The 21,058-nt window shown below is 49.3% G+C and overlaps 1 protein-coding gene across 7 annotated transcripts in view; it reads right to left on the bottom strand.

Moving 5' to 3' along the window:
* Nucleotides 1-21,058, bottom strand: part of RGS3 (regulator of G protein signaling 3) — a 138,627-nt gene that overhangs the window by 62,725 nt on the left and 54,844 nt on the right. For all 7 annotated transcript variants that reach the window (XM_017875958.1, XM_017875957.1, XM_017875956.1 and 4 more), the window contains 3 exons: nt 19,290-19,373; nt 13,686-13,797; nt 7,545-7,588 (listed from right to left, as the gene is read on the bottom strand). In XM_017875958.1, the coding sequence (XP_017731447.1) occupies nt 7,545-7,588; nt 13,686-13,797; nt 19,290-19,373 (240 nt within the window). The remainder of the gene's footprint in view (nt 1-7,544; nt 7,589-13,685; nt 13,798-19,289; nt 19,374-21,058) is intronic.

Here is a 21,058-nt window from a genome sequence, read left to right on the forward strand (position 1 = left end):
CCAAATAGCAACTCAGGGCCCTTTGGAAAGTCTTTGACGGGCAGGGTCATGTGGCCCTTTGCAGCCCCACTGCCCAGCACATGATCTCGGTCTAATTAGTGACTGTTCGGCTCAGTCGAGGGCAGCAACATCCCCAGCACTGCTGACATTTAGGTCCCGCTTCATTATTTAACCTTGTTAAGTACTACAGTCTCCTCTCCCCAACTAAACTATAAACCCCTTCTAGAAAGGCCTTTTTCATCTAGGCCTCGTATAGTGCTTAGCAAGCAATGGCCTTGGTAAGCTCTGGTTGCCAGCAGGGACTTCTGGGATGAGGTGAAATCCAGGTCAGCTTTGGCACAAGCACCAGGGAGCTTCAGGGACCCAGAGAGTCGCCCCTACAGCAGTCAGAGTATGCTAGGGGTGGGGTAGGGATGGTGGTACATGCCCAGGATTGCCATCCACAACCGGGTACTCTCATCAGGGGATTACAAGCTCTGTCTGCCTCCACTGGAATTTGATTATAACCCCAAAGGGCTGCGATTAGATGAACTCAGCCAGGGAGCTGAGAGCATCAGCTGATCCCTTGGAACAGAAAAAAAAAAAAAAAAAAGACAGTGTTTCTATCCAGCCCTTTCTCATTTTGCAGTTGGACAGGCCTGGTTTGAATCCGAGCTGGGCCACTTCCCAGCTGTCAACCTCAGGAAAGTCCCAAGCTGCCTGTGAAATGGGGATATAATGGCATCACTTGGCTTTCAGAGCTACTAGGAGGGCAAGCAAGGAGGACAACAATCAGGCCTCAACAGTCACTAGTATTACTATTCAGCAATTCATTTGTTTAATAACTATTTATTGACTGGGCGCTGTGGCCCATGCCTGTAATCCCAGTACTTTGGGAGGCCAAGGTGGGCGGATCATGAGGTCAGGTGTTCAAGAACAGCCTGGCCAACATGGCGAAACCGAAACCTCATCTCTACTAAAAATACAAAAATTTGCCAGCATGGTGGCACACGCCTGTAATCCCAGCTACTCAGGAGGCTGAGGCAGGAGACTCACTTGAACCTGGCAGGTAGAGGTTGCAGTAAGCCAGGGTCGCACCACTGGACCCCAGCCTGAGCGACAAAGCCAGACTCAGCCTGGGTGACAGAGCAAGACTCAGCCTTGAAAAAAAAATAAAATAAAATAACTATTTATTGAGCACCTGCTCTGTGACAGGGATAGTCCTAGGCATTGGAAATAAAGAGATAAATGAGACATTTATCTTAGGGACAGTCCTAGGCATTCGAAATAAAGACGTAAATGAGACAAACTAAGCATGGGCTCTCAGGTTAGGGGCAAATACAATAATATTTATTATTTATACAAATAAACAATTAAAGAAATAATATATAGCCCTCCCTATCCATGGGTTCTGCATCCATGGATTCTACCAACAGAGGATGAAAATATTTGAAAAAATATTTTAGGCTGGTCACAGTGGCTCCCATCCGTAAACCAGCATTCTGGGAGGCCAAGGCAGGGGATCATTTGCGCTCAGGAGTTCTATACAAGCCTGGGAAACACAGTGACACCCAGCCTCTACAAAAGTTAAAAAATAAAATTAGTTGGGTGTGGTGGTGTGCGCTTGCAGTCCCAGCTACGTGGGAGGCTGAGGTGGGAGGATTGCTGAAGCCCAGGAGCTTGAGGCTACAGTGAGCAATGATTGTGCCACTGCACTCCAGCCTGGGTGACAGAGCAGACCTCGTCTCAAAAAAAAAAAAAAAAAAANCAGGTTAGGGGCAAATACAATAATATTTATTATTTATACAAATAAACAATTAAAGAAATAATATATAGCCCTCCCTATCCATGGGTTCTGCATCCATGGATTCTACCAACAGAGGATGAAAAATATTTGAAAAAATATTTTAGGCTGGTCACAGTGGCTCCCATCCGTAAACCAGCATTCTGGGAGGCCAAGGCAGGGGGATCATTTGCGCTCAGGAGTTCTATACAAGCCTGGGAAACACAGTGACACCCAGCCTCTACAAAAGTTAAAAAATAAAAATTAGTTGGGTGTGGTGGTGTGCGCTTGCAGTCCCAGCTACGTGGGAGGCTGAGGTGGGAGGATTGCTGAAGCCCAGGAGCTTGAGGCTACAGTGAGCAATGATTGGCCACTGCACTCCAGCCTGGGGACCAGAGCAGACCCCGTCTAAAAAAAAAAAAAAAAAAAAATTTCATCTGAACTAAATATGTACAGATACCTTTTCCTGCCATTATTCCCTAAACAATACAGTTCAGCAACTATTTACATAGCACGTACATTGTATTAGGTATTATAAGTAATCTAAAGATGATTTAAAGTACATGGAAGGATGTGTATAGGTTATATGTAAATACTATCCCATTTTGTATCAAGGACTTGAACATCTTTGGACTTTGGTATCTGTGGGGTCCTGGAACAAATCCCTGGTGGATACTGAGGGACAGCTGTAATTACAACTTGTGAAAATGTCATCAAGGTCATAAAGGGAGAGGTCGTACTTGAGGTGATCAGAAAAGGCCTCTTATACAGGCCTTTTATACAGGCCAATACACAAGCTAAGCTAAGGCATGAACAGTAAGAAGGGGCCAGCAAAAACAATGTTTGGGAGAAGCTGTTCCAGAAACAGCGAATGCAGGTCTTGAGCTGGGGTGGACTATCGCATCAGATGATAGCATCTAGGGACTTCTTCTACCCTGCATCCAACCCAACCCTTAGGAATGCCACCCTTCAGAGTGGGGGCACATCCCACGCTGAGTGCCAGCCATTCCTCTCAGGCCCAAAAGTGCTCAGAAGTTGATCTTCCTAAAAGCATCTGGGGAAAGAGGAAAGAAAGCCCTGCCCGCTGGTTTCAGGGAACTGGGTGGTGCGCTGAGGCACTCCTGGAGCTTCCACTTAACAGCTTCCCTCCGCTGCCCAGAACCCTCTAGCCCATGGCAGGGGAAGGATATGGCCAGCAGAAGACCCCAAGATTTCCCAGGGAGAAGCCGGGTGAGGCAGACGCTGAGCAGAAGGCCCTCTGCTCCCCGTCTCCAGTGTTCCCATGTAAAGGTTGGGGGTGAGGCAGGAACTGTGGTCCCTTCCAGCTTGGAAAGGCCATCACTCCATGAACCTGGCCCTGGCCCGAGACTCCTAGTCCTGCTTTTACCCAGCTGGGTGGGCTTTAGCCCATTCCTTAATCTCTCTGAGCCTCCATGTCCTCTTCTCTTTCTGTTCTGAAGCAGGAATTCTGCCTTAGTGATAATTCCTTTTGTCTAACTATCAATTTTAAAAAGAACTTTCCAGCTGGGCGCGGTGGCTCACGCCTGCAATCCCAGCACTCTAAGAGGCCGAGGCAGGCGGATCACCTGAGGTCAGGAGTTTGACCAGTCTGGCCAATATGGTGAAACCCTGTCTCTACTAAAAACACAAAAATTAGCCAGGCGTGGTGGTGTGCACCTGTAATTCTAGCTACTCGGGAGGCTGGGGCAGGAGAATCGCTTGAACCCAGGAGGCAGAGGTTGCAGTGAGCTGAGATCGCACCATTGTACTCCGGCCTGGGTGACAGAGTGAGACTCTGTCTCAAAAAAAAGAAAAAGAACTTTCCCAGCCATGATCTCATGTTGATCTTGGCAATGCAGTGAAAGGCAGGGATGGTATGGATTGTTGTCCTCATTTTATGGAAGGGAATGGCCAAGGTTCAGAGCAGCTAAGGACCTCCCTGAGTCTCATCACCAATGAGGAGCAGAGCTGCAGCTCAAAGCCTTGGAGAACCACATGCTGGGATCGCATCTCCAACACCTGGGGAGGTCTCATCACCTGGTCAGGCTGCCACATCTGTGGCTGGCAGGAATGTTCCCCCTTGCAGACTAGACCAAGAGGCAACAAGAATGCAAAGCCTCCAGGAGAAATTCTGTAGGTAGCTGGGTCTCAGAGCAGCTGCAGAGTTCGCTGGCAGCTTTTTGTATAACTGTCCACTGCTCTAAGCTCCAGGATGGGGTCCCCCTCCCTACAAAAGTATGAAAAAGTTCCCCCCATGCTGGGAGGGCCTCTCACAATGAGAGCCACCTACCCTCAATACAGAGGCAGCCCCTCAAATCCCATGCCCTGCACAGTGCTAAGACACTTACCAGTGATACCTTGACACTTCTTCCAACAACTTTGCAAGGTAACAGCCATGATTATGCCCGTTTTACTGACACCACAAGAACCACCCTCCACTGCCCTGCACCATGGGAATCTCCTTTGGAAAGCCATATTTCTTCACCTGAGATAGTGACCATATTGCCTGTCTCAACAGCAGAGTGTAGGGCTGGGTCTCTGGCTCTCAGAGCTTGAAGCTCTAATACTAGAGGACCCAGAAGGCTTCCAAGGCAGGGGGCAGAGCTGGCTGGCTTAGACGGGCAAACATTTTTGGGAGACCTAAGCTTTGGTCTCTCTGTCTTGGCCAGGCCAAGAGAGACAGCACTAAGCCAGCACCCTCCAGGGACGCTGAATTCCCATCTGCCTAAATCTGTCTAATTGGGGACACTCATTACCTTCCTGGCTTCCCTCACAAGTAACCCATCTCTTTTAATGCAGGGTGTGATCCAACTCGTCGGTCTCAACACTGATGCGCACTGTGCCCTCAATACCAGGCTCTGGGGTCAAGGCCATAAGCTGCCCTGAAGGCCTCTTCACGTAACTCACTCAGACAGTGCCTCCTGACTATGGGGTGGTCAGCCAAGCACAGACCTTTCAGATCCACTGGCCCTGGCCCAGCAGCACTGGGCACAGACCTGTGTATTTAAACACGGGCATCCTGAAATTCAACCAGACACCCACCTCCTCTTGGCCTCTTTAAAATCCCCTCTTGCCTTACCTCCTTGCTCCTGAATTAACTGTATCTTTGTAAAAACCAAAACCTCTTCAGGCATAAATTAAGTTGGTTCATTTGCTTTGATAAAAATTCTGTCATTTAATTCAGTTCTTCTAATGACCCTATAACATAGGTAGGAAGGAAAGCAGCTGCTACCATTTTTCACATGAGAAAACTAAGGCTCAAAGAGGTTATGTCACTGGCCCCAGGAGGTCTCGGGAGAGGAGAGATTCACTGTTTGTCTTCTGCCTCCTCCAGAGCCTGTGATCTTACCATATTTGTATAACTGTATATGCACATTGCAAAGAATATGAGCTATTCCTCTTAGCTTTCTTTTTAAAAGACCAATAAATCATTTGTGATTTCTCTAATGGAGAGTAAATGAATATGAAAAGCCCTTCCCCTTACTTTGAAACTGACAATAACAGTAGCTACCATTTATTGAGCCCTCATTGTGTGCCAGGCTCTGTGCTAAGTGCTTTGGATGCAAGTCTTACTGAATCTCATTTAATCATTACCACAACCCTGCAGGGTAGGCCTCATCAGCCCCATTTCAGAGATGAGTTTGTAACTTGCCCCAGATCACTCAGAAAATGGAAGAGCCAAGATTCAAATCTAGGTCTTCCTAACTCCAAAACTCTTAAATTAATGGAGCCAACATCAGATTCTAGGTTAGAGAATAGTCCCCGACCAATGTGCCCATGGACCCAACTGACTTCAGAGCCCCCTGTGTTCTGAAGCCAATTGTGGGCTGCATCTGTCCAGTGGATTTGTAGGAACTGAGAAACACACCTGTCCGGGCAATAGAGACCCAGAGCCCAGGACTACTTTAGGATAACACCACCCAGGACCTTGCAGCTAGAGAACAATCAGAGCTGCCACCACCCAGGCAATTGGGCCTTTCTCAATGCAGAGTCAAAAAATGTCTCCAAATCCTGATTCTCTTTTTCTTCTCTGGGTGCCACCTGCATGTCAGGCAATGAAGAGAAATCACTTTTCAGAAGTTCCAACTAAGATCTGAGTTTCAGGCTCTTGATAGGATCCAAAACCACCCATGTTAAGAGTGGCCCAGGCTACAGAGCAAACAGGCACCTTGTCTTCCCTGAATTACAGATGTGCTTCTCCTAAATAGCAACCCACTAAGAGAAGGGACAGGCTTCTAGCTGCCTGTAAGCTCAATCCCACAGCCCCTGGGGATCAGATCACCTGGCACTTTACTGAAACAAAAAGCCCCAAATCAATATCCCTTCACAATCTCTGGAAGCTGGGAGATCACAGATCCCAGGAAACAATACAGCAGAAGTCCTTTTCTCTGGGAAAAACTAACCCAACCTGGCAGGAAGCTCTATTGGCATTAAAGAACCTGGAGCCTCCTTTCAGGGACTGCCCCAGAGAATCAGAACCCAGTGTGGTGAGGCTGGAGGAGGAGCCTAGCCTGGACATGGCTTCTCCTCTCTGCTTGCTTGGCTCTGTGGAACTAAACACCCTCCAGCACTGAAGTGATTCCACCAGCCACTTCCTGTACCCCAAGGGGAATGTGGCTGACACAGGGGAGGACATCCAATGCCCTCTTGGTCCTCAGGTCTGCATTTCAGGCAGCCCAGTTCCCCAGCTGAGCCGCAGCAATGTCCACTGCCTCTTTGCAACTCTCTGCCCTCCGCTAAAGCTAACTTTGCATCAACTGTCTTCTCCTCCAGGGGGCTGTTCAAAGACTCTCTCTTGGCCTTGCACTTCTTAGCTAGAAACAGAAGGAATGGTTTTCAATCACAAACTGTGTACAATTCCTTTTCAAAAGGGTGTGTTCCTCTTGGCCAGCCAATACAGACCATGTCCCACCTCCCATAAAATAGGTTCCCTGGACTGTTGCATGAGACAAACAAGCAAAGGCAGAGGGCAGGAATGTGTCTAATGCATCCTTGCTTGGAACAGACACTGCCCTGCGGTGAACAGAAAATTCACTGAAAATTGAAAAGTATTTGTATAGCTCAGTGGCTGTCAATTTTTTCATCTTCAAGGATCTCTTGAGTGAAACCTCAGCTTGAATGATATTTTATCTACCAAGCCATATCAAGTAATAAGTTACTTGCCAGATGTTGCTCAGCAAAGGCACAGCACTGCCTATCTAAGCTTCTGATCAAACTGAGATAACCAGGAATCTCAACCACACTGAGTGGGTATCATTCCAGACTGAAACCCAGACACTTGATGTTTGCTTTAGCCTGTATTATCTGGCCCAGATAAAGGTACAAATACCTTCAGACCTTTTGAAACACTGACAAGACCCTGTATGAGGGGTCGTGGGTGGTCCTTCCTGGGAAACGTGGAAGCAAGAGGCAGGTGCAAGAATCAGGGTGATCTCTAGAGGAAGGGCTATTAACCAGTAAACAGGGTGATGCACAGCTGCCCAGCCACACCCCCACTGAGATTCCTGCAGTTCAGGAGGTCCTGCACAGAAAATCTCAAGGGTCTGTTCTAAGCACTTGCCTTTCCACTGCTCTTTAACACAGAGGTGAGAGAGGCATGGGGCAGGAACGGCTAGTCCCATTCTACCTAGCAAAACAACTGCTACTCTGGCCTTGCCCAGGACTTTGGCCTGAGTGGGTGTGGAGGCTGGCATTAGAACACGGGTCTAGATCCCAGCCCAGTGTCTCCCCTCAAGCACCAGGTCGAAGATCTCTCTCCTCAAATCCAGAGGAAAGGACTCACCTCTGCTAGATAGAGCACGCAGAATTTCAGGTCTTCTGAAGAACCTTTGAGGGAACAAAAAGTAAGATTTGCATTAGAACTGGCTAAAGAGCCTCAGTAGTTTGCTCCAGCACAGTCAGCTGTCTTGCTCAGAAGGCTGTGTGTGGCACCTTCTGGGAAAAGAGAGGCAGGCATGGGAGGCAGGGAAGTCTCTGGAGGAAAACTGGCTAAGTAACTAACCAGGGTAATGTACAGCTCTAAGGCATTTGCCTGCGGGTCAGCCTGGCCCAAGGAATGCTGAAACCTCCTCCCTAGGAGAGGTAGCCAGGAGCACCCTCTGGGCATGAGGTACAGGGAGGGAGCCCTCATCCATCCCAGGAGGCCTCCTCCCTTCCATGATTTCTGCAGTGAGAGACCTGGAGGCAGCACACATCTGGATTTTCCTTTAAATGCTCCAACTGCCTTTGCCATTTTGAAATTCAATAGGGAGGCTTGTTTTCCACCAAGGAATGGGGGACTGTGCAGTCATAGACTGGGTGGAGCCCAGAGATGGCTTCCAGGCCCAGGCTTCACCTCTCTGTGTGTTTTCCTAGAGACTTCTAACCCCTGGTCCAGGATCCCAGTTGCAACCATTCACTAGCTCTTCTCTACCTGGGAGGCATCTGGGAGGGCTGTCAGCAACTCCCTCCTCCAGTGTCAACCCGGGAAAGGTGACTGCTCAGAGCGCTTCAGAAGCAGGAGGACCAGGAGATAACACTCAGATTCTGGGAAAAGCTTCCTGAAGGAGGGTCCTGTTGAGTTTGGACTCAAGGTGAGAAGAAAGGACATTCCAAGAGAAGCACAAATTGTGTTCAAGGAAGAGCAAGTGCAGAGAAGCAGACTGTTCCCTTCCTCCAGGACACCGGCCCTGCCCACTGCAGCCACTCTTCAGGGTCTGGCAGCACTCCCGCTTAGGGCACTTGTCTGGGCATGGGCCCGGGATGGTTCTCCCTGTGCAATGGGCCTCGTTGGGCAAACTGTCATTGTTGAGGGAAGCAACCACAAGCACGTAAAACAGTAAATGCTTAAAGGGATAGGACCCTGGTGCACCACAGTGCTCCATGGCAACCACTGTTCCCTATGCTTCCCATGGATATGCTTGACCCTCACAACAACCCCTGGTAGGCAGGGCTCTTTTCACTCAAGACTCTCGAGAAAACTGAGGCACAGATGAATTGAGTAACTTGCCCAGGAGTAAGAGAGAGAATCAAGATTTAGACCCAGGTAGGCTAGATCCAGTGCCCACACTCCCACCACTACACACCCCACCTCAAATGCCCACCACATAGGCCCTATCCAGCTCCTCTGTCCTCTCAAGGCACCAGACCAGTGCTGAGCTCGAGGTAGAACCCTTAACACATACTTGAGGTAAAGAAATTGTCAAAGACACCAAAATTAGTTGCAAAGAGAAGACAGCAAGATAAAAATAGAGACTGTGGGTCAAGTCAATTCCTAAGAAAAGCTGTGAATAAGGGCCCTGGTGTGGGTGAAGTCCAGGGCCCCTTGAAGCAAGGTATATGGGCAGTTCTGAGACAAAGCTATCCCTAGGGTCAGGGGCTGCCAACCAGAGCCAGATTTAAAAATCTCCCATAAGTAAATGAGGGTTCACTTCAGACTTAGGGAGAATAAGTCTTTCTACTTCTTCCCACCTAGTGATGGGCTGGGGAGAGAGGGAGTCTTGCCTAAGAAGTCCATCATGTTTAAGAAAACTGCAATTTCAAAGCTTCTGCTGGTTCCTTGTGTTGCTGAGGGTAGAGACAAGAGGAGGTGGTTTCTTTTGTTTAAGAGAACACACTGGGACATTTCTTTGGCTTTCCAGAAGCAAATTCTAGTGCCAAGTAAGAGTCAAAAAGATCTATGTAAGAAAATAACAGAAATTTGGGGGTTAGAAGCTGGCAGCGAGAAAAGAGAAGGTTCTAGAAGGAAGAGGAAAGCCCAGGAGATGAGAGCTTCAGGGAAACAGGAGGCTGAGGTTAGGGGAATACTCCCTGAGACATATTCCCTATGGCAGGGAATGGTGGATGGATTGCCTTGACAACTTTTCTGTGCTGTGACACCCTTGCCTCCTTCCCCAACCTCCCTGCATTACTGCAAACTTTCCCTGAAATCTGTTCCACGTCACAGCCTTGTGCTGGCAGCACTTTGAGAGGAGGATGGAATGGGGGCAGCACTCAGCATGGTTCAGAGCCTCATAAAAGAAAAACAAACTGAAGAAGCCAAGGGTGCCAGAGAGGAGCTGCAGCTGTAGAAAAGCAGGCTGCAAAGGGCTGACCCAGGAGAGAAACTCTGCCCCTCCTAGAACATTAGAACTGGGGGCTAGGAGGGAGGAGAAGGGCAGCACACATCTGGGTTGTCCATTAAACATTCCAACTGCCTTGGCCATTTTGAAATTCAACAATTAGCCATTGGGTTCCAGAGTGGGCCTTGCTTCCCTCAAGGAATACATGGACCATGCAGGAGGGATCCCCAATCACGGGCTGGGTGGACCCCAGAGATAGCTTCCTGGCTCAGGTCTGACCCCTCCATCACTTTCCCAGAGCCCTCTCTCACCTGGTCTGCGATCCAAAACTCAACAATTAAGCAAACCCCCTTCACTGTCTGAGGCAAGCAGGGTGGGTATTGTCCCCATTCTCCAGATATAGAGACTGAGGCCCATGGAGGGAGAACAACATGAATAGGACATACAGTGAGTAAGTGGCAAAGCCGAGCTTTGAAGCGAGGACTGCCTGCCTTGTCACATTTCTACCCCTCCATGGGTTACTCATCTACATTCCACCAGGCTATGAGCCCCAGAGGTGGCAATGTGTCCCTTCCACTGCTACCACCCCAGCACTGCTATCACTGATGTGGGCTCTGAGGACGTGCTCAGAAAATGGGGACTAGCCAAGAGTTAACTCCAAACATTGCAGCAGCTGAGACCAATGCAACTGACTTTCTGCAACTGCCTACCTGGCTCCAAGGTGAATGGAGAGCCCAAGAAGCAGCAGAACATTTCCAGGCCACTTCTGAGACACCAGAGCAGGCCAGAAAGACACACTATGGGCGTGACACTGGTCGCCTGGGAGGCAGCAACACAAAGAGTAGCAAAGCCAGCAGGGCGGCAGAGGCAGGAAGAGACCACAATGGGCCCCGGCTGACCGGAGATGTCCCAATTGTTAGCGCCAGCTCTCCGCCTGTTCCCATTACACTGCCATTAGGCCCTGCTGAAGCCTGGGGAAGGCTGGGCAGGACCGGGGCCGACAAGATTTAAGTGACTACCACCCAGGAGCCCTGGGGGAGAGGTGCACCCCCAGCTCCCCAACTGAGGCAACACTTCTGCTCTTTTAGTCATTCATTCACGCAACAAACGTTGATCAGGCACACACAGTGTTCCACGCCCCAGGCTAGGCCCTGGAAGTATGCTTGGCCAATGGAGCTAAGGACCCTTCAGACAAGTTACACAGGCAGACCTTGGTCCCTAGTGTGGGGCTGCTTCTCCCCGGCCAGGGAGCAGCCCTTGCCAGCCCCAGCCAACCAGAAAGGTTGGGTGCATTCCTTGTTTGCCATCTTCTTTGCCCCAAATTGAATTCTGCATACATGGTGATTTGAAAGAGACAAATAAGAAACCTAGGAGTCATGAGCAATATTAATCAGAGACCATTCTGCCAACAGAGGCTCCAGCTGAGGTCCCAAATGCATCCCTTAAAAGCCTCAGGCCCTTGCTGCTGCAGCAGGTCTCTTGGGGCACAGGGGAGGCAGGCAGGAAATTGGACGCTAAGACTCAGAACATTGGGTCCTGTGGCTCCAATTTGGACTGCAGGAGAAGGGGTCACTAAACTTCCATGAGCCTCTGGACCCACAAGCCTATCTCAGGGGAGTGGGGGCAGCTGGGGGAAGGCAAGGGCTCCATCAGTGCCTGGAAAGAAATCTAAGCATTGGATTGTGCACCTATAAATGGAGCCATTTCCATCCTCTCAGCAGCTCTCAGGCTCCCTGGAGTTCGGCCCCAAACCATCTGTCCAAAAAATCCAGGGCAGGCAGACACATGCACGCACACACACATGCCCCTCTCCCACGCCAACCCAAGGGGCTCTTCTGGCCATGGTGGTCTCTCCTGAGAAGTGCTGCCTTGGCCATCCTCAGCCCTTGTGCAGCTCGCACTCCCTCTGCAGGGAGAGGAAGCCACAGTGCCAGGCTTGCACAAGGCTGCGGCTCAAACATAGCTCAGCACCTGGAGAGACTCTCTGTGACACCCCAAGTCCCCATACCACCCGCCTTGACCAACACCCAGTGGAGGATGGAGCACACCCCACCCCTAGCTTCAAGTCTTGGGCCTGGGGCCTCCAGAAGGGGAGATCCCAACCAATTCCCCATCCAGCCCCCAGAGGGGTAGAGGCAGGATAGTATAGGCATGGTCCAGCTGCTCACAGCAAGCTCTGGGGTTCTGTGTGGGGGTGTCAGAGCTGGGAGGGACACAAAGCGCTGGCCCCACCCTTAGTTCCCAGTCAGAGAAACTGAAGCCTGGCAAAGGGAAAGGGCCAGCTGAAGCCACACAGCACAGCACAGCAGCACCACACCCAGACCCCAGACTCCCAGTCACTGCCCTCGGCTCCTCTACTGCCTTCTTCCCACAACCTCCACGTCCACCCAAATTACAGCCAATGTGAGCCTTCTCTTCCCTCCCTCCTTCTCGCAGGAAGCTGAGCAAACCAGGGTCCTGGGTTATGGCCTCAGCCTTGTAACGTGCACAACAGAGTGAGGGTACCACTTATACCAACCAGGGCATATTACTGAGCCCTGCCCCATCCAGTGCTCCTCCCTCAAATGTGACAGGGTCCTAGACTGTCTGGGCTGGGGGCAGCGAGGGGGAAGCAGAGAAGAAAGGACTCAGTGTGAGCGCATGTGTGAATATGCACACTGCAGCCAGGCTGGAGCGACAGGGAGAATGGGCATATGGGAAGCTGGGTGTGATGAAGCCAGAGAGGGGCTGGGGGGTATGGAGAGGATGGCAGGGAAGCTCAGGAACAGAAGCCACTGGAGCTCCCACCTGCTTGCCTCCAGCAGGCATGGGGAACTCTGGGAACGCCAGTGCTGGAACTGGGTTGCTCAGGCAGCTCATTCCCACTGCCCCGTGGTCAGGCTGAACCCGCCCAGAGGGAGGAGCTGACCCAGTGAGGTGACTTGCTTTTCCCTTCCATGGGCAGCGGAAAGGCCAGAGCCCGAGATGGAGAAGTTGTCAGTGGCTTCCTGTGGGGAAGTGAGAGTGGAGGTTCTCACACTGAATGGGTTTCCGAGGAGGAGGAATACTCAGGCACTGAGCACACAGGACAGTTTGCAAACAGCCAGGAAGCTTTCCCGGAGCAGACCCCGCCAAAACAGAATTCTTTCACTGGGTAATATTTTCCTCTCTGCCCCTGTCACTCATCCTCAAACAGGTCTGTTGTTTTCATGATCTGGGAGAGGAAACCGAGCCCCTCTCAGCGGAGACCTCAGGCGCCAAACCAAACCACCGACAGATACTCCCAGCTGGCTTCCCCTCCCACGAGTGGAGGCCATGGTGGAAAGTTTGGGTTAGAAATTCCCTCCACGCTCCCACATGCGCCTGAGGCCCAGCAGCTTGGGCTCTGCAGGGCCATGTAGCTGGGTAGGGCCAAGTTGCAGTCTCTGTCCACAGATCTGTAGGGTGAGTGGGTGGCAATAAGTATTTATTGGGCACCTGTTATGGGCCCGGCCGTTTGCATTTATGACCTAGCTTGATCTTCACAGCAACCTTGTGAGTGACTATTTTTCTCCCTATTTACGCAGGAGGAAACAGGCTTCGAGAGGCTGAGGAAAGTGCCCACAGTCATCCCGGTATGGAGGGACAGCGCCAAGATTTGAACACAGGTCTGTCTGAATCCAAAGCTCCTCCTACCCCACTCCATAGCTTTCCTGGAAAGTCTCTAGAATAGAAACTTCCCTGAAAAGCTCAGGTATATCAGAAGGCTTACCAGCCTGGAAGAAATGTCAGTGTCTGAGACCTACCGGCCCATGGACAGAGCCCAGCAGCACACACTCCAGTGCCCTGTGGATGACTGGCAGCCAGGGCCCAGAGGGACTGGGGCAAGTTGAGAGGGGCTCCGGGCACCTAGAGCATCTGCTTACCTTCCTGCAGCTTCACACTCTGGAGGTAGAGGGGGTTCCTCAGGACGTCGCAGCGGCCAGGCTCGTCCTCCTTGGTGAAGAGCAGCAGGTCCGAATAGGCAAACAGTGTCACCTGGGTTGACAGAGAGCAAACAGAACTGGCTACTTTGCTGTCCCCTGGAGGCTGGGAGCCACTACCTCCCTGAGAAGGTGGGGAGCCACAGCCTCCCCAGGTAACACATCCTCATCATCTCACACAGAACCAGGAGCAGTGCTCAGTACAGCCTCAGCCAAGGGCAGACCTGACCTGTAGTCAAGATGGCCCCATCACCCTCCAGTTTCCTATACTTCTACTCCTCAAAGTAGGAAAAAAGCAAACAGAAGGGGGAAAGCGGCCCTCATGGCAGCTGGTCTCTGCAAGCCTCTTCACAGCCTGATCCCCTAGGCCTACCTCTCTGACCAAATGCTCCCGGAGTCTCCAGCCCAGCACCTGGGGCTTGGAGCCACCCTTAAGCTGTAGGATTTTCCATATTTGCTTTTATTCTGCTGTAAGTGTCTGGCTGAAAGAGCACTGGACTTGAGAGTCAGAAATCGGGAGACTCCTATCCCAGCTCTGCCACTAACTAGCCACAAAAAAATTGGCTTAAACTCCCTAACCCCTTCAGTTTTCTCAACAGTCCAAACAGGGAGAAGAGTCCCTGCCTGGCGTTCTTACAAGCTCCTTCCACAAGCTCTTTGCAGACTGAGTAAAGCACCACACAATGTGAGCTAATATTACCAAATTCCTTGCGGATAAGTTTAATTGCATTAATGAGAAATCAGTTCAAGAAACAGCCAGTTACTCACACTCTAGTACAGACATGCACATCACTTTTATCTCTTTTATGCATTAGCTGCTCCAAAAATAAAGGCAGAGGCTATTCTTAGACTTTATAGGTAAACCAACAGGCACGCTCAGCATATTTTTATGCTAAGAAAATCCACTTGATCCTCTAATGCCACTAAAGATTACACTGTTCTTTGTTTTGCAAATCCTCCAGTGGACTTTCGTCAAAAGCAATAAAATCCAATTTTAGATTCTCCAAACAAAACAAAATGTTATTAATTATGTGAACTTCCGTTTGAGGTATCAAACACCTGACACCGTGTCTCTTCTGAAGAAGAACCAGCCAGAAGGGCCTGGCATGCACTGAAGGGTACCATGACTGTGTGTTGCACTGTTGGTGACATTTACAAAGCCAACAGGTTAACATTCAGCTATCAACCTGTTAAAAATGACCCCACAGCCCCATTTCTGAGACTCTATCCTACAGAAACACTTACAAGGAGGTATCAATATGAACATACAAGGATGTTCTCAGCAGCATTTTTGTAATTTAAGAAAAGAAAATGACAAACATTCATCAAGAGAAGATGAATAAAATGAATTATGCTACCTTCATATGGCAGAATTGTATGCAACTATTAAAAAATTAAGTACAGCTAGCTATGTGGACAGAAATAGAAATCTGTCTATCATAAATCAAAATAGTGCAATGTGCAAAAATACCTAGCACAGAGTCCAATTTTGTAAAACAATAATGATACATTTCTCATAGTTATACCTTTTTAAAATAGCTAAGATACCACACTCCTCACTCCAGGGAGTGGGATTTTAATTGATACATTTTGATTTAATGTGTATTATATTTGCAATCACTGTTACTTTTGTAATTTAAAGATATAGAATATATATTAAAAGATGGCTTGGCTTCTTGAGTGTAGCACAAATACAGAGGCTTGAGGAAATCTGAGCTGCAGAGACAACAGGGAGATGTCCCTGAAGGAGCTCTTAGGGGCTTTGGCTTCTCCGATGGGGCCCAAACATGAAGACTCCAGAACACTGGGCTATAAGGCATCTTGGTGATGACCCTAACCCTTCCCACCACAGCCCTGTCTCAATGCAGCCCAAGAGAAGCCTTCATGTGTTGAACGCTTACTTTCTGCTCAGTGGATCCTCATTTGTAAATAACACCACTGGCCTCATTTACAGACGAGGACCCTAGAGATCAGAGAGGTTAAGTGACCTGTCCATGGCCACACAGCCAGGGACCATTACCCAGGTATGGCTGACCTAAAGCTCTCACTATACAGAGAGGTAGCAATGTGCCTACAGCTGTTCAGTTCCTGAATGTGAAAGAATCCAGAGACCAAACAGGAGGAGCAAATGAGGCAAAAATAATAAATAATAATAATAATAATAATATTAAGAAAAGAGGGGAAGAAAAGGACCCAAGAGCTCAGAAGGAGTCAAGGAATTGGTTGTCTGAGAAGACTTCAAAGTCTGAGCAATGGAAAGAAGGCTCCAAACTAGCCAGAAACACAAGGCAAACCCTCAGAGTCCCACAAAACATGTCTTCCCTGACTCAAGGGAAATCTGGTAGTCACCTCCAGACCCAGAGGGAGGCTGGCAGGGCAAGGGCTAGAGCCAACAATCTGTCAGGAGCCTAGAAAGTTAAAAAAATAAAAAATAAAAAATAAAATAAAATAAAATAAAAAAATAAAAACAGCCCAGGCCCAGAGAGGGGTGGAAGTAGGGCAAGTGGGAGGAGCCACCAGCAACTGGGGAAGAACCATGAGCAAGGTGAGAAAAGGCCCAGGCCACCACTCTGGCTCAGATTCCCAGGGCTGAGAATATGGTCTAGACAGGAAGTGATTAAGACATAAATGAAAAATTTCCCAAAGGTTGGGTCAGGGAAAGGCCAGAACTGGCACACAGCTAGAGGCAGAGCAGAGGGGCAAGCGCACCAGGGAGGGCATGTAGACTCCCCCATCTCACCAGCACCAGCAGGGGCCATGGCAGTCCATGGGAGAGTGATGACCATCTCCATGGCCCAATCACCTGTCGCGTTCCGCAGCAGGCCACAGGGGTCACCCGGTGTCTTTCCCACACTTGCTCCAAGGACACATCTGATTTTCCAAAGGGTCAGAGTTGAGGGACCACTTGGTAAGGGGGTCCTTACCACTTGGAGGGTGGCTTCTCCCAAGTGGCCCTAATCAAGCTTCTTCTTGGGAATCTGACCTAAGAGCAGGGTTTACTGAAAACACATTGGTGCCTTAGTTAATGGTAAACTCCATGAGTCAGTGTGTAAAGGGAGGGTGTGTCTGTCTTGTGCTTCATGGTATTCCCAGGACCTCGCACAGGGTGATAGACCTCAGGGCACGTTAATCAAGTCTATTACTTCTGGAAGGGGGTGTGATGAGGGTAGCTCATGGTGTGGGACTGGATCAGCTCACAGATGTTAGCAAACTTGAGCATGCCCAGAGAAGTGATGGCACAAAGAACCAAGGAGGAACATTCCACAAATAAAGATTTCTGTTGAGTGTAAGGAAGAATGCTCTACAATTTAGCCCTCCCCGGTAACAAAACCACTGCTCTAATGGCTGCCCTAGAAGATTCAAGCACCAATCAGAAAACCATTTAACTGGAAAGTTACAAGGAAGCAATTAGAATGGATGACTCCTGAAAGCCTAACCAACGCTGAGATTTTATGAATTTATCCAAATCCCTTCGAATTTTTTTTTTTTTTTTTTTTTTGGTGTGAGTAGCATGATAGGGTGCCCAGATCTACATGTTTGGTTGGTATCATACTTCAAGAAAAAGGAATATATTAATATTTATTTTACTTGTCTTCAAATTGCTTCCTTCAATCTTTAAGGCAAAGGGAAAGGAGTCTCTTGGTTCTAAGATTCCAGAGATCTATAAAGCAGGGCTTTTGGACGAATTGCAACTGTCACAAGGCTCTGGCTTCAGCTTGTGTTCCTAGGTTTGTCTCTATGCAGACATGCCAGAAGCAGTATGGGGTCATGGAAAGCATTGCTGAGCCAGAAAGACCCGAGTGCTAAACCCGGCTCCACTTCTTACCAGCTTGGAGACTCTTGGGTCATGGTGAATCTCACTGGAGCCTCAGTTGCCTCAACTACAGAGTGGGGACAATCGTGCCTCTCATGGGGGTGCTGCAAGAGCTAATTGGGGTCAAGTATGTAAAATGCATACACAATGAGGATACACAGTAAGTGCTCAATGTTTGCAGATTCAAGGGTAAGTGCACAAACAGAAGAGTGAATTTAGACTTATGTGTACATTTCAGGGTGGCTGCCATCTCTTAACTGGCTTCTTGTGAGTCTGGTGAATTTATGGCCACACCTCAATTTCTGACTCTTGGATGCCTGACTTAGCTCCATTACACTCTCACTCACCAAACGTAGCTCTAAGTGACTTCTCATCCCTAAAACTTAAATCCCTCCCAACAGATGAAGTTTTACTCCCACTGAGACAATTCAGAAGATATGCAAAGATTTTTAAGTTCCCAAAGTTTGCAAAGTTCCCAAGAAGAGGTTCGGAGAAGAGGAGGTCCAGACACAGTAGACAATAGCGATGGTGGAAGGGAGAATGCAGCCCCCCAGGGCACTCCCTTGAAAAAGATAATGTGCATTTGGAATAGATGAGTTCCAGTCCAGTCTGCTTACTTAAAAAACAAACCAACCTCCTGCTTCGGCCACAGTCACACATAGTGTCCCAGAAGGCTGAGGTTTAAAGGGTCCTTAGAGACCAACCTCTGACCCTGCCCTTACTGCCTCAAATACACACATACTGCTGCTGCTGCTCAGATGGGAAGACTGAGGAAGAAGGAAGAAATCACATGTAAGCCAGCAGCAGAGCTGGGTCTCGATATAGACTTCCTGTCTCCAAGTTTCCTGATCTTTCCACTACCCCAAGCTGCCACTCGACTCAGCCAAGGCAGCTCTACACTGGGGCCTGATCTGCAAAGACTCTGCTACCCTCACTCCATGGCCCCAGGTAGCCAGGGCAGAGCCCAGGGCTCCAACTTCTATACCCAAGTAGTTTTAAGCTCAGAGACTGAACTGGCCAGCTCCGGGGTTGTGTGGATGAATGAAGTTCTCCCAATTAGAGAAAAGCACCCCAGGCCAGCTCCCAGAAGGGTGGCACAGCTCCCATGTCAGCACTCTGCTGGGAGAGCTAGAACCCAGGCGAAATCATAGACTCGTCTCTCAGAAGAGGATGTGGGATTTGGGCTAATACAGGCCCAGAAAACTTGGGTAAACTGATGCTGGTCTAAAAATTCACTTCGGGTAATAGCTTTACTCTTCCCACCACCAAAGTTACCCCCCACAGCCAGGGTAAATTGCCATCTCTTCTGCTCCTGAGAGGAAGGTGGGGTAAACAATGGGGTGTCTTTAGGGGCTGGGGAAACTTTCTTTTTTTTTTTTTTTTTTTTTTTGAGACAGAGTCTCGCTCTGTCTCCCAGGCTGGAGTGCAGTAACCGGATCTCAGCTCACTGCAAGCTCCACCTCCCGGGTTCACGCCATTCTCCTGCCTCAGACTCCTGAGGGGGCTAGGGAAACTTTCTAACCATCAAAGAAGGATTCAACAGCTTTGAAAGGAGATGTACAAGAAAAAGCTGTAGCCTTTGCTAGGGAGAGTGGAGGGTCCTTTTCAGGTCTCCCCTACCCTGAGAGTGTACACTTCTAAGATACTCAGAAAGAGACCAAAGTGAGGGTCCTGGAGGATGCCAATGAAGCCCACAGAGAAAGCCCCCTAAAAAACGCAGGTGAAAGTCTTACCTGGGCAGCCTTGTTCCTCCCTTCGTACAGCAGCAGCTCCTCTGACAGCAGGAGGGTCCGGGCAGGGTTACAGAGATCTAGAGGCTGGAAATAAAGCAGGCTGAGTGGGCAGTTCAAAAAGAGGCTGGGTGAGGAGCTGGGGGGAGGAAGCGGCAGCTTGTCAAAGCCAGCCACAGAGAACCCTCTGACCCAGAGAAGACTGTCAGCCCGCCACCAACCCGAGAACCCACACACCCCCTCATACATAAGATGGAAACAGAAAGACAGACGCTGCTGTCCTGTGGAACTGTTGCTGCCACCTTCCCCATCAACCCTCTCCGTGAGAGCTACACTCACTGACAGGAAGTCTAACCACAGGCTTAGGCCCTCTGCAGTCCTCAGTCCCAGCTCCCACCCCCTACTGCACTGGGCTCCTGGGCCCTCCCAGCCCCCGCCATCCCCCATCTATCCTGTTCATGCCTCACAGGACTAGGAGGCATCCTGAGAGCCACATGCCAAGAGATTTGGTCACTTGAGTTCCTTCAAGGCCAGGCCAGTCCCTGCTCTGCATTCATAACACACTCGAACTGACTGTGTCCTTCTCAGCCAATCCCCATAGGGTCAATTCACACCCAAACCTCTTACCCTATTCCATCACCTTGCCTAGCCCAGCCCAGAGGAAGCTCCCTAAGCTCTGGATTACCCAGCAGCACTTGTCCTTATGACTGTATATTTCTAACATGGCTTCTAAGTACATGACATCAAGTAAGGTACTTGAAGAAAGATCATGAAACAGACAGCAAGCTGGATCTGAAATCCCAGCTACTTGGGAGGCTGAGGTGGAAGGATCATTTGAGGCCAGGAGCTTGAGGTTACAGTGAGCTATGATCATACCACTGCACTCCAGCCTGGGGGACAGAGCGAGAGAGTGTCTCTTGAATAAAAATAGTTTCTTATACAAATATTAAAATGAATATGAAAATTAGACACAGGCCAGGTGCGGTGGTTCAGGCCTGTAATCTCCGCACTTTGGGAGGCTGAGGCTGGTGGATCATCCGAGGTCAGGAGTTCAAGACCAGTCTGGCCAACATGGTAAAACTCCATCTCTACTAAAACTACAAAAAATTAACTGGGCATGGTGGTGGGCACCTGTAATCCCAGCTACTTGGGAGGCTGAGGCAGGAGAATCGCTTGAACCTGGGAGGTGGAAGTTGCAGTGAGCCGAGATCGCGCCATTGCACTCCAGCCTGGGCAACAAGAGCGAAACTCCATCTCAAAAAAAAAAAAAAAAAAAAAAAAAAAAGGAAAGAAAATTAGACATTGTATATGCCAAGAACTTTGTGTCACATGCTAAGAAAGAGACCAACAGAAAGGCCAAGGCCAGGACCTGCTGACAGAGTTGTCTAAGGGGAGGCACGTGAGCTCCCAGAGATGTGTTGCATCCTAACAAAGTGTGCCTACTGGACAGTGACAGGCCCAGACTGGGATGCCAGGGAGACCAGAGAGGCATAGGCAGAAATGAAGCCCTTGGGGCCAAGTCACGTCTATGCTGCTGGTAAGATGATAAACCATTAGAATCTTCCTGCAAAGCAATTTGTCAATATGTGTAAAGAGTCTTTAAAATGTTTATGACCCATGACCCAGTCATTTCCCTTTCAGCAATCTCTCCCGAGGAAAATAATCAGAGAGGCAATCCATGAGCAAGGATTTTCATCACAGGGTTATTTACGATAGCAAAATAGTAGACAGAAGTATCTGAATATAGAACTGGTTAAATAAATACAGTATAC

Source organism: Rhinopithecus bieti, unplaced genomic scaffold (assembly GCF_001698545.2).
Source record: "Rhinopithecus bieti isolate Rb0 unplaced genomic scaffold, ASM169854v2 scaffold_9997, whole genome shotgun sequence".
In the NCBI taxonomy this organism is placed as follows: Eukaryota; Metazoa; Chordata; class Mammalia; order Primates; family Cercopithecidae; genus Rhinopithecus; species Rhinopithecus bieti.